This window comes from Oncorhynchus tshawytscha, linkage group LG16 (assembly GCF_018296145.1).
Source record: "Oncorhynchus tshawytscha isolate Ot180627B linkage group LG16, Otsh_v2.0, whole genome shotgun sequence".
NCBI classification, from domain to species: domain Eukaryota; kingdom Metazoa; phylum Chordata; class Actinopteri; order Salmoniformes; family Salmonidae; genus Oncorhynchus; species Oncorhynchus tshawytscha.
Genome location: NC_056444.1, coordinates 32,484,776 through 32,498,398, shown reverse-complemented (window position 1 = coordinate 32,498,398; position 13,623 = coordinate 32,484,776). Strand labels below are relative to the sequence as shown.

The 13,623-nt window shown below is 40.6% G+C and overlaps 2 protein-coding genes across 5 annotated transcripts in view; one reads left to right on the top strand and one right to left on the bottom strand.

Annotated features, from left to right (window-relative positions):
- Positions 1-2,982, bottom strand: part of waca (WW domain containing adaptor with coiled-coil a) — a 50,821-nt gene extending 47,839 nt beyond the window's left edge. Inside the window, exons 1-3 of the mRNA XM_042299108.1 lie at positions 2,719-2,982; positions 2,507-2,540; positions 1,578-1,770 (exon numbers count right to left, since the gene is read on the bottom strand). Of these exons, the coding sequence (XP_042155042.1) occupies positions 1,578-1,770; positions 2,507-2,540; positions 2,719-2,759 (268 nt within the window). The 5' untranslated portion in view covers positions 2,760-2,982. The remainder of the gene's footprint in view (positions 1-1,577; positions 1,771-2,506; positions 2,541-2,718) is intronic.
- A 5,455-nt stretch (positions 2,983-8,437) lies between these two features.
- The window catches only part of LOC112216522 (MAGUK p55 subfamily member 7-like), a 291,219-nt gene continuing 286,033 nt past the window's right edge, over positions 8,438-13,623 (top strand). For all 4 annotated transcript variants that reach the window (XM_042299106.1, XM_042299107.1, XM_042299104.1 and 1 more), the window contains exon 1: positions 8,438-8,633. The gene's annotated coding sequence lies outside the window, so the exon portion shown is untranslated. The remainder of the gene's footprint in view (positions 8,634-13,623) is intronic.

The following is a 13,623-nucleotide window of genomic DNA, read 5'->3' as shown; positions in this document are numbered from 1 at the left end:
TTTCAGCAAACAGGTAGTACCCGCTCTATATAAACAAGCTAAATCTGAAGTTGTCAATGAATTGGCCAATGCACCCTGCACTGCGCTTACTGCAGATGGACTGCAGAGTGCTACTTAACAGTGACAGCCCATCACATTACCCTGAGTGGGAAATGATAAATCCCGTGCCGCTTTATGAGAGTCACACAAGTGTGCATATTTGTATCTTCGTAAGAAAACATTATAGCATACGCCTATACAATGTCTGAGCCATGTTTGTATTGATTTCACATGCATATTGCACTTTATTTTATTGTTGAGTAATCGTGTGTTTTCATTAATTTTTAAGAAAATACAAAGTGTTGTTATTCCTGATTGCTCTCTCATCAGGCATTATGATTCATGAACATATATGGAATCAGGAATAACACTTTGTATTTTCTTAAAAATCTACCAAAGTAACTGTTGGAAATTTCATTTTCCCGCTGTACCGAAACGTGACCCCAAAATGTAGCAAACCGTGGGTTCGGTGAAATGTTAGACCCGTACCAGATATTGATGAAGTGATATAATCTATACACTGGTCTTTCACTGTTCGTACATGTCTCATTAGGTTAAGCTATTCTCATTGTGGGTGAAGAAGACAAACAGCGACCGATTTCCAGTCAGGGCAAGGGGAGAGAGCAGACATTTTGGATAAAATGACCAAAACCAAGAAAAAGGCTATCACAGTACCTGTAAATTAGCCTAAATAATCTGAAGATGTATTAAAGAATGATGCACAGCTAGAGTTAACCAGATGCAAAACAGAAGTATAACAATGGGAAATGAAGGTTGCACACTATAATGCTGTTATGTCACTGCCAAGTGTCCAAAGTTGGTGTGTTTGAATACTATTCCCAAAATAATATGACAGTGAAAGACTAGTGGATAGTTAAGGAAATGTTTAGAGGCTACCTGAATTAATCAAATATAAGCAAATAGTTGACAGAACTATTCATTTAATATTGTGCATTTGCAAACTGAAGCGCTAGTTAAAGGAGATGCACTTTACTGAGTTGGCGTTTGCCAACTAGCCTTCATGACTTGACTGTCTAGTTTCACCACAGCACTCAGAACGTTGTCTCGTCTTCCCTATCCTATCCCTATAGATATGAAGTACCATTCGACTAATGTTTGACAATGCAACAGGTAAATAACTGTGTCATTAAACAGTTTGAGAAATGTGGCTAGCTGTCTGCCTACTAGAATCACAACAATGGTTGCCAAATTAACCACACCAAACTATTAAAGATCGATTTAAGGCATGTGACCAAACACTACTTCTCAGTCATAACTGTTGCCTTGTGCTTCAGATCCAGAAAAGCAACCTAATGAGAGAAAGTAGGCCTACTGTTGTTGTATCAGCAACATAGCAGTATTTCTGAATAGGTGTAGGCTATATCATCCTAGGCTATATCATTCAGTTTAACATATTAAGGCTGCAGACAAATCAGTAGTAAAATTAGCCAAGGGAGAAATTAAGTCAGACACTGGTGGTTTGCTACTTCAAATAAATGGCTTGTTTGAATCAAGATCGTTTTCGACATATTTCTCACCTCCATCCCTCTCTCTGGCACGGTGCGTGTGGACTGCCTTTGCCCTGCCATGCCCCGAGTTATCGATGTGTTTGTTGTCAGGACTGTCAGATCGACGATACATTTTACATGGAGGAGTGGCATCTGCGGTGTCTCGCATCTTGTCATGGCGATGATCACCACCGGGGTGACTCTTCGACGAGTATTTGAGCGTCTGTAAACACCAAAGACGTCAATAACGTTAGATTCTGGAACTGCAATCGGTTCAGAGCAATGCTCAATTAGAACGGATCGACCAAAATCTATAAATAATGTGCCCAAATATCATTGCCAATAAAAAAGTGTTTGTGTCTTGCGAATTCCAAAAAGTCGTGACTTAATCTTGTGGTTAGATCAGCTGTGCCTGTAGTACGTCACACGCTATTATAATGGCTCCATGGATGGGCATTGGAAATAGACTAAACCCTGCGCATTTAAGAATAAACTAAATGCTGGGTTAAACGACACATTTTGAAATCCATCAAATTAAATCAATAGACCCGGGGTAGTTCAAGTGCTGTGTCTTGACATATAACTAGGTATAATTATTCAATTGCACAGATAAACTAATTTAGATGGCTGTGCAAATTGGTAACTGAACGTTGTTTACATACTTCTGATCTTTGGTCTTACTGTGACATATTACGAATAGGCCGGGATTCCAGCTAACGTTAGCTAACAGGCTAACTGAACTCCAATAAAACTCGCTAGTAAATGTGTTCATAAGGCAAAGTTCGATCTGCCGGTCATAATTATGAAAACAAAACAGAGCATTCTTTTTTTTGTTCAAATTCAAAGGAAATTGGCTACTTTTCGATTTATTTTCCGCACTGAGGCCTGTAGTGTTCAGGAAGCCTGCACTAGAGTATCCATTTTAATCTTATTTGTTGCTAGCTAACATTAACAAGTACCTGGTAGGGCTGTGAATCCCTTCGGTCGTTGCACCTAAAAAAAAAATAAACAGGTTGTAAAGATTAATGTTAAAAAAAAATTAACTGTACAATAGTCAGCAACAGCTGAATATCTGCCATAAATGTCTACTTATTTTGGTTTCAATAAAAATGGCGGATTGTCAAAGCTAAGAAGGAAATTCTGAATAGAAGTAAGGTTAGGAGCTATTTACCCATCGCTGAGTCTCGGTTGTTTCCTTGCATACATTACCATCAATGCCGTGTTAGTGTGTGTGGAGTGGATGTGAAAGATGGACTAAGTTATATGTTGTATTTTTATTTCAGCAACCCGTTCTCGTCTATTATTTCAATAGTTCTGATTATTTTTGAGGAGCTCTTCGGCTTCGCTAATCAGAAGAGGGCTCACGGTCCATCTCCCACTCGCAAACACCAACTGCCCCTATCTACCAAAAAGCGAAGCTCAGGCTGCAAACCACCCGCTTCCCTCCCACCACTACATCCGGGAAACTGTGGGGCTAAACTCGGCCGCCATCATCCGGTTGCCGATTAAATAACATCGGCAAAAATATATAGTAGCTACTGGTACTTCTGTCACTTTTGGTCACAAATACACTCTTTCAAAGAAGTTGATGTCTAGTAATTTGAGTGTCTACTTGAAACAGATTCTCCCTTTTTCGATTGTGGATATCTTCTGAATTGACAAATATTGTGACCTATTGTACAGTATGTTGTCTACTGTACTTCTAAGGATGAAGAGGACTGTATGGTTAAAAGAGATGGGACAAAAGGAGTGGCTAATAAGTCTAGCTGCACATCTGACTGGCTGACTTACTGCAAATTGAGGAATTGTGTGACAAAACTCAACAAAAAGAAGAAGAAACTGTATTATGAAATCAAGATCAATGATGAAAAAATAACGTTGGATAAATGATGGGCAGAAAGACAAATTAAACTCCATCTTTCATCGAATCAAATGGCTTATTCATCACAAAACTATTTAATGTTGCCAATTATTTTATTGACTACTTCATTGGCAAAGTGGGCAAACTTAGGCATGCAATGCCAACAACGAACAGTGAGCCATCGTACTCACGTACTGACAGCTCTTAGCAAACTGCTCTTAGCAAAAAAATGATTTTTGATCAAATACAATGCTATTTCGTTGTAAACAAATTAACTACACAGACTTTCAGCATGCTTATGTAGAAGGGCACTCAAAATGTACTGTACTAACACAAATGACTGATGATTGGTTGAAAGAAATTGATAATAAGGAGATTTGAGAGCTGTAATGTTAGATTTAGTTAAACCTTTGATATTATTGACCATAACCTTTTTGTTGAGAAAACAGTTTGGCTTTTCAACTTCTGCCATATCGTGTATTCAGAGCTACTGTATCTATCATAACTCAGAGGGTTTTATTTAATGGAAGCTTCTCTAATGTCAAACATGTAAAGTATGGTGTACTGCAGGGCAGCTCTCTAGGCTCTCTACTCTTCTATTTTTACCAATGACCTGCCACTGGCATTGAACAAAGCATGTGTGTCCATGTATGCTGATGATTTAACTACATACGCATCAGCAGCCACAGCGAATGAAGTCACTGAAAACCTTAACAAAGACTTGCAATCTGTTTCGGAATGGGTGACCAGTAATAAACTGGTCCTGAACATCTCTAAAACTAAGAGCATTGTATTTGGTCCAAATCATTCCCTAAGTTCTAGACCTCAGCTGAATCTGGCAATGAATGGTGTGGCTGTTGAACCAATTGAGTAGGCTAAATGACTTGGTGTTACCTTAGATTGTAAACTTCCATGGTCAAAACATATAGATTCAATGGTTGTAACGATGGGGAGACGTCTAGCCATAATAAAGAGATGCTCTGCTTTTTTTTACACCACACTCCACAAACCAAGTCCTGAAGGCTCAAATTTGATCTTATCTTGATCATTGTGCAGTCATATGGTGAACTGCTGCAAAGAAAGACCTAGTTAAGCTGCAACTGGCCCAGAACAGAGTGGCACATCTTGCTCTTCATTGTAATCAGAGGGCTAATAAAAGGAATATGCATGTCAGGCTTTCTTGGCTAACAGTTAAGGAAAGACTGACTGTGTCACTTCTTGTTTTTATAAGAAACATGAATGTGTTGTAAATTCCAAATTGTTTGCATAGTCAACTTACACACATCATTGACACACACACTTACCCCACCAGACATGCTACCAGGGGTCTTTTCACAGACCCCAGGTCCAGAACAAGGCCATTTACATATTGTTAGCATGGTCAGAATGAAGAGAGAGCCTAAAGGCCATGGACAAAAGAAGCTATGTGCATCAGCACTTTGGTGCACAATGCATTTTGACTATGGGTCAGGAGGGCACAGTATGAAGCTCTCTTTGTTGATTAATTTCTAGAACAAGCTGATTGTAGACTCATGCAATGCTTAATGCTTTGTTGGTTAAGACAATCAGCATACATTTAACAGGAGTGAAAACATTTCTACACAATGTTGCATCATTACACTTTCATGATTGAAAACGTTAATAGAAGAAGCAATTACATTCAAATAAATAGGCTAGTTTGTGTTTGTAGAGGGAGTCTTTGGGGGACCAATTCGTTTATTGAAATCACCTTACAGTTTTGTTTGGGGAAAAAAATAACAAAGAAGGTTTTCTTTGGTACTGTTTCTGGTCAGTTGTGGACTCGGTCAGCAACAAATAAGTCTGTGAAAGCACTGTAGCACTTTAGGAAGTGATTGAGCCATCCAGTGAAAGTAAAGAGATAGAAGCCATTAGTGTACTCGTGTCAATGTGTTTTACTGTAAACCTGTTTCAAAAAAGCTCATCTAAATTTCAAGCCTTTAATTAATAAAGGTAGCTTGTTTTTTATATTCCCCTTTGACTGTTTAAATGGGGCTTTCCCATTCATGTACTCTAGTACTAGCGCTTGAAGGCTACAATTGGCCTAGACCTTTGATTTGAATAATCAAATATTACGTAGTGCTCCTCTTCTTCCAAATTAATACAGGATCGTAGGCTAGCAGGGATATTGAAAACGACTCCTGTATTTAATCCTTATTTGACCATTGAAAATTATGAGTATTTAGGCCAAGGCCTACTTGTAAGTGCCAGAACTGACTAACAATCCACGTGATCTGTATTAAAAAAACACCAGGGGGCGCCAAAGATCAACTTTTCTTATGGTACGGTACATCTGAAAATAACATTTGTTGCCTATGATTGGTGCTTCTCTGCACTGAGATTGAGACAATGTTGGCATGTCACAAACACTTCAATAGCATTTTATTGCAGCCAGGGATTTAAAGATGCAACAAATACATCCAATACATGTATGTATAAGCAATACATAAATAGCTTGAAATAGTAAGGCCAGCTAATCCTGGAAGGCTAAATTCTTCAGGGGGCAGGTATGTGCAAGTCTCACTTATAACCTTTAGCTTGGGCATGTTAAAACAAACCAATAATAGAGATATAGAACAGGAAGAAGCCTAAATCAAGCAAAGCAAAACAACTCATTCTTCTCATATTTCCTAATAAATCCACAGAACATTTCAGAGAGCAAAAAGCCTGATATCATTCCTCTTGATATCATGCCTGGTAGTGGAAAAAGTTCCCAATTGTCACTCTTGAGCAAAAGTAAAGACATCTTAATAAAAAATTACTCAAGTAAAAGTGAAAGTCACCCAGTAAAATACTACTTGAGTTCAAGTTTAAAACTATTTGGTTTAAAATATATGTAAGTATCAAAAGTAAATATAATTGATAAAATATACTTATGTATCAAAAGTGAAAGTAAAAGTATAAATAATTTCAAATTCCTTATATTAAGCAAACCAGAAGGTACAATTACATTTTTATTTAAGAATTTCCTGTCCTGCTAAGCATTCAAAAAGTACTTTTGGGTGTTAGGAATAATGTATGGAGTAAAAAGTACATTATTTTCTTTAGGAATGTAGTGAAGTAAAATGAAAAGTTGTCAAAAATATAGATTGTAAAGTAAAGTACAGATACCCACAAAACCTACTTAAGTGGTACTCTAAAGTATTTTTACTTAATTACTTTTCACCACTGCTGCCAAACCAGGGGTCACAACACCATGTGGGGTCACCTGATATAAAAATAGGTTAGTGGGAGAATTGAGAAAATCCAGAAGAAAAAAACACTATATATATATATAGTTTAATATATAAATATTCTGGATTTTCTATATATATACCAAAATATATAGATATATTATAATATCGTCTTTGTATCTCAAATCTAAAATTCAACCAGAGTTCCCTTAGATTATGGGAAAAGGTCGCACTTGAATCATTCCCACAGTGAATGGCTAGGTCCGCTTCGCAATGAAACCACACAATATTGTAGACTGATATTACCGGGCGCATTTGATATGGTGAAAACAATGTGTGGGGAGGCAGAGGCACATAATCTCATATCAATACCTTTCTCAGATAACACTGTTAAACGAATAAGATATGCCATTGCTAGCAATCAAGAGGAAACTCGTCCTGAACGATTCAAACTCCCCAGTTTATCCTCTCCAAATGGACTTTAGCTTTGAGGGTCGAGATGCATATGCATTGACTTTGTTTGCTACAACCTACATGTAGGGGATGCTATTCACGAGGACATATTGTTCTGTCCCACGATTCCCGAGCATGAAACGGAATATGTGATGTTCAGTTTGCTGCTAAGCTATATTGACGAAAAACAGATTCTATATGGGATCGAATGGTGGCCTTTTCCACAGATGGGGCTCCATCTATCACCGGGCGGAGAGCAGCCCAAAGGGACTCAAATTGATTAAATATCCTGCCGTCTCCCTATGAGCACTAATGCCGCGTTCAACCCACTGGGAAAACAGAACGGGGAAATCTCCAACTTCCCGAGCGTTCAAGAAAACCGATAAACTCGGAAAGAAACGAGCTCCGACTGGAAAATTGTTCCGAATGGTCATCCAACTCGGAATTCAACTCGCGAAATCGGGCCTCATTCTAGAGCTCAGACTTTCCAACCTAAAGATCACTGACGCCATGATTTGACCTTGTATTTTTCCGAGTATCCAGATGTCTTGAAAGCACCATAAAACTCATGGTAGGCTACCCTTCGCTAGCTCATACTGTATCTACGTGAAGCTGGATTCAGTGCTCTCATCTGCATTAAAACCATATATCGATCCAGGTTGGATGTGAAAGCAGAGATGGGGTGCGTACTGTAGACCCGCCTGCTGACTTTGAGACACTCGGGCATGACTTGCATCAAGCACACACATCTCATAAGTGGTGGCGAGATAAGAGACATAATGTCAATTGACTGCCCCACATTAAAAGTATGCGATGGTAAGTTGAGAAGACAGTCAGAAATACTGTTAGAATGTTTTTCAATTGACTGCCATAAAAATAAGAAAACGTTGGCTATTAATTAGGCCGCATAATTGTTTTCACATGGGTGGGGTCACGATAATTTTTAGATTTCAAAATGAGGTTGTGGGCCCAAAAAGTTTAGGAACCCCTGTTTTAAGCATCTTCATAATACTGGTAAACAAACTCTGCTTACACACAGATTAGAATAAGTAAGTACATTTTTATGATAAATAGTATAATATTTGATATAGGAATATTAGATAATCCAAATGTATACTTTATCATATTTAGAATACATTTATGGATAATTTACTTATAAAGCCTTTATAAATAATTTGAAGTATACCTTAAAGTTAACATGGCGAATATCCAAATGAGATATAGTATTATTGACTTAGTCTGAATACTGTACTTTTTCTCTTATTCGAACAATGTTGCAAGAGAAGCAGGCATTGGCGGGTGATTGATAACTTGAGAGAACCAATAAAAATGTGCAGATGAACAACTGGCAACGCCCAAAACGGGAATACGAATGAGGATGGCACTGGGCGTTTCTTTGTGGAAGGCTCGCGTCCCAGACAGAGAAAGAACAAGGATGAGATATTGAAACAGGCAGAAAGTCTCCGTCTAGAATTTCAAGATCAAATTAAGGCTGGCTGCAAAGCAGTTTCTATCCCGAAGTGATCTTGTAAAGTGCCAACCTCAGTGTGAGCACATTTGCACCAACGCAACGAAGCTTGAGTGAGTAATATTGTATTTTGACGATTCCATGTTGCGTGGGAAAGAAACTTGCAAGCTGCTCTCATAGCAAAGTTAACATTAGTTAAGAAATGAGCTAAATTGTGTTTTACATGCGCTCACATCTCTTAACTAGATGTATACCTGAAATATGTGCGAGTTTAGCTGTGCTTTCTGAAAGAAAAAGTTAGCCATCGCTAGCTAGCAAGCGCGGTTGCGAAGGAGTACGGAGCCGTTTCTTGAGCTCGAGCCAAGTGTTTTGAAACGGAGCTGGTCACTGACAGCGCGAGGCAAGTAGTCCGTATTTTCAAGCTAAACTCTACTTATTTTGGGGCATTTTCCGTGTCTGGAATAAGGACTTAAACAAACGAAACAATACATGTTATGGTAGCTAGATCCTTTATCTTTATTTATATAATAGTGAAGCTAACTAGCGAGCTAGTTCCTTCAACGATAGAGCTCGGCTCGCTCTCAACCCAGCAAGTTCAAGTCGGAGCAAGTCGCGATGTTTATAGTGAAATGACTCGAATCGTGAGGATTCTAGTTATAGATTGCATTTTCTCTGTTCGTTGTATTATTGGTAGATAATGACAAAGCTATTTAGTGGGTTATGTCTCTGCCATATTAGGCAAATACACCAATGTAGATCATGTCACCTGCATCCGTTCTGGGTGACAGCAGGTGTTCGAAATGTAAACACAACCAGTATTTGCACATGTATTTAGGTCAGGCAAATAAAAGTATGTCATTGTCTGTTTGTACAGTATTGGGTTCATGGATAACACTTCACATTAAGTTGTAAAGTGTAATAATATTGTTTTTATCAAATTTTTGTCTGGGGACAGACTGCGTGATTGGGTGGGGGTCTGGGCTCCGGGTCATGAGCAAACCCAAACGGAAGCTGCGGGGATTTAAAAAAAAAAAATATTATTTGGCGATTTCTGCTGAAAATCTGCGGATAGTTTTTTTTGTTGGCCTCTAGTGTTGTAACATTATTTAATAACATTGGGAACATGGTTTTATGTAAATAAATGCTTAATTCTGTGTATTAAATGACAATGAACACACGGTTATCCTACTACTAAAGCTCAGTCAAAAATAACCTCTACACAGACTCAACCTTTATATTATCCTTTTATCGTAAGTGTTTCCTTATGGAAAAATATATATGATAAATAAATAAATAGAGCATCATCAACAAAGTGCAAAGGCATATAAATACAAATAATACATTGAATCCATCTATAATTACTTAAACACCAAATCGATTAGATTAACGATTCTGTCCCTTAGTTCCAATAATGAACAATTATCAAATTGCTTCAAACCAAATCACAGAAAGAGTGGTAGAGTTGGTGGGTGTGTATGTGACTGACATGCTTTTTAGTGCTCAATGCTATTATACTTTGCAATCAACAACATTTAAATAAATATATCACTGCAATGTGAGCTAAGGCTGGAATGCTGTCCTGCCTAGCTGCCCACCAGTCCACTTCACTCAGTTCCATAGAGTCTGCCTTGTTGATGCCCATGTATCTGTGCCACTCCCCTGCAGACACCTGACTCCGAGCAGGGATGGCATGGACATAGTCCTTAATGTCCTTGGTCCTACTACCTGGGCTGGATCTAGAACAGTTAGTGACGTGAACAGGGAAAGGTTTCTTTAGCACAGTCTGCAGCTTGATTGAGCATGCTGCCATGGCAGACTGGAACAACTCTGGAAGCTTCCCCAGCAGCTCAGTTGTATGAAGGAGCCAGTCATCAGCCCCAGCTGTTCTGCCATACTCAAACTGCATTTGCAGGTCCTCCAGCTTGCTGGCAATGTTGTAGGCTGTTGGCACAGAGGTCTCCTCCAGCTTTGTCAGGTTAGCCACTATCTCCATGCTATGTTCCTCAATGAGCACTGTCTGGGCTTTCAGCTGGGCCTTGTGTTCCCTCAGCAGCTCACAAAGGTCCTGGACACACTTGGCCATTTCTAATAGGGTCGTGTTTTAAGTCAGGTACTCCAAGCCTTCTTCATGTAGCTAGCTGAGTCGCTTACAAAAGCCTACACATTGCTAAAGTCAACCACACTGTTGTTGACACAGGAAATGACAGCTTGGGACACAGTGGTAAAGTTGATTTTGTCCAAGAAAGCCAGGTCTGCTACAACAGGTCACTCACCCACTGACTGGAGTAAGATGGCGAGTGCACATCTTTCAAATGCATCGGTCGTCTCATCAATATAAATGTCCTTTCCCTGTACAGCATCTTTGTTGTCCTGTTCATATTGTGAATAGAGCCCTGGAAGGTACTCTGTATGCAGATGGGATGGCGCTGGGATAGACCCTCCCTGCTTGCAGTGATTTTTCAGAAATGTGGAGAATTTGCCCCCCCCCTCCCCCTTAACTTCTCACTTGTTTTGATAGCTCCACCACATCATTTTGTTGTCAAGAAGAGTTATTAACTAACTAGAGCAAACCTACTAGCTAGTTAATATATCTGTAGCTAGCTAAAGCGTCAGAATGTTTACCTTGTCCACTAGCCCTCCTATTTTTCTGTCGGAGTGACCTCAGGTGCTCCACCGCAGTTTGACTTCATATGTAGACGATTAAATGCTGATAGACTGCAGAATACTACTCCTCCATCCTGGTACTGTTCAGCTGGAAACTCCCTGGCCTTGGCTGTTATACTGGTCGCCAAGTGTTTACTCCTCAGCTCCTCTGCTGTAAATCTTGGCATTTTATGTTCGCTGTCTGAGGAGAGAAGTATCTGTCATTCATTCACACAGCTGTCTGCACCCTACACCTCTCACTCACACAGGGGAGGGGCTACGGTGGGAGACTGGGCTACACCTCTCACTCACACAGGGGAGGGGCTACGGTGGGAGATTGGGCTACACCTCTCACTCACACAGGGGAGGGGCTACGGTGGGAGACTGGGCTACACCTCTCACTCACACAGGGGAGGGGCTACGGTGGGAGACTGGGCTACACCTCTCACTCACACAGGGGAGGGGCTACGGTGGGAGACTGGGCTACACCTCTCACTCACACAGGGGAGGGGCTACGGTGGGAGACTGGGCTACACCTCTCACTCACACAGGGGAGGGGCTACGGTGGGAGACTGGGCTACACCTCTCACTCACACAGGGGAGGGGCTACGGTGGGAGACTGGGCTACACCTCTCACTCACACAGGGGAGGGGCTACGGTGGGAGACTGGGCTACACCTCTCACTCACACAGGGGAGGGGCTACGGTGGGAGACTGGGCTACACCTTTGGCTATACTTTTCGGTGATTGAAATACATCAATGAAAACAGAGGAAAAGCTTAAATTCAACAAGTCAGTTTGATTTAGCTTTCCTATCACCTGTCATGTTATTTTTAGCTTTAGAATCCAATTAACCCTATTTGAAATTCCCCGGGTCTTGTCATGAGTAGTCTATCCTGCACATGTACATCGGATACAACCAATGATCAGGCCTAGCCTTCATAATGTGGTTTGTGGTCTGCTTCAGGGGGTGAGAACTAGGCCAAACCAAGGGATGATGGCAGGGCTGTGGTCTGACTGGGGCTGCTCAGATCACCCTCTTGTCTTCATCCCATGGCTAGAAAGCTATAGCCTGGCCAGATTTCTGTGGATCCCAGTTAGTCTACAATGTTCCGTTGGCGCTGCATGCCCTTCCTGTATAATTCAAAGGGGATCAGACGGTGACTGTAGAAGGGCTTCACCCTTGGCTCACCTAAACTTCTTGGCTTTAACGTTACCAACTGAAATGCACCCAGGTTGCTCTTATACCTGTGTGTAGTAACACTGTAATAACTACTGTAACAACAGTGTTACATAGCTAATACTGTAATTGTATAATAATGGTGTTGAGCAGCTTTTTTTATTGGAATTAGAAAACTAGCCTAAACTTTGTCTACTGACAATGCAAGAAGTCTTCCCCCAGACAGTGAGATAATTGTTTCTTTAGAAGGATTCCTTCCAGGGGTCAGTCAGTTGAAGGATTTCACCTGAATGTTGCATCCTGGTCTTGTGTGTTGTATTGATGTGTTCTTACCCTCCAGCAGCTGGAAACTAGCAGAGGGGGAGTGGGAGGCCCGAGTGGGGTCAGCCCTGAGAGAGCAGCTCCAGATGGGGAGCGATGGAGGGGGCAGCGTGGGGCGGCCTGGTCCTATGAACCTGTGTCTGAGAGACCCCTGGCCTGACATAACTTACATTCCTCAGGTTTTGTTCCTCGTGCGAAGGGAGTGGTGGGTCTCTCGGGAGGGGGAGCGATGTCTGGAAATGCTATTTGTTCTATGCTCAAATTACACTCAGTCAGCTCGTAGTCTCACGAGTCATCTGCTGTATGCACTAGACCTACTTTGATTGAGACAAAAACGCTTCCTGCTGAGCTATTGATTAAACTAAAGCCAGGTTATGAATATCTGTGGGCTTTCATATTTGAGGGAGAGAAGTGGGATATCTGTGTTGGCCCAGCCTAAGTTAGAATTTGAAAGACTTTATACTGTAGGCTTGGTCTCTAGGAAATAGGGCATGCCCATCAGGAGCAAGCCTTAGGCGCAGGCCTAGTTATTTCTGCTAGGGCTGGGAATTGGCAGGGACCCGACGACACGATATTATCACAATACTTAGGTGCCGATATGTATTGCGATTCTATATATAGTATATAGCTAGAATATATAGCGATTCAAAACTGCCTTTTTTTTATTGCGATTCGATGTTCCAATCATTTTGCTCACTATATCTGCAGAGGGACAAAATTGACATGTTTTGATCAGTCATTGAGATAAAAGTGCTGAAAATATGTTGGCTCACCATTTTAGAATGCAGAAAGAGAAATGTCAGAGTTTTGGTGCAGGTAGGCTACAGCTCACTACTGCTAGCAATTTTATTTTATTATTGATTTATTTTACAAATCGATAGTCACAGTATCGACCTAAAATCGACCGTCACTAATTTCTACACCTCGTTTCAAAAAGGTCGTGGTGGTAAAATGTCAGGT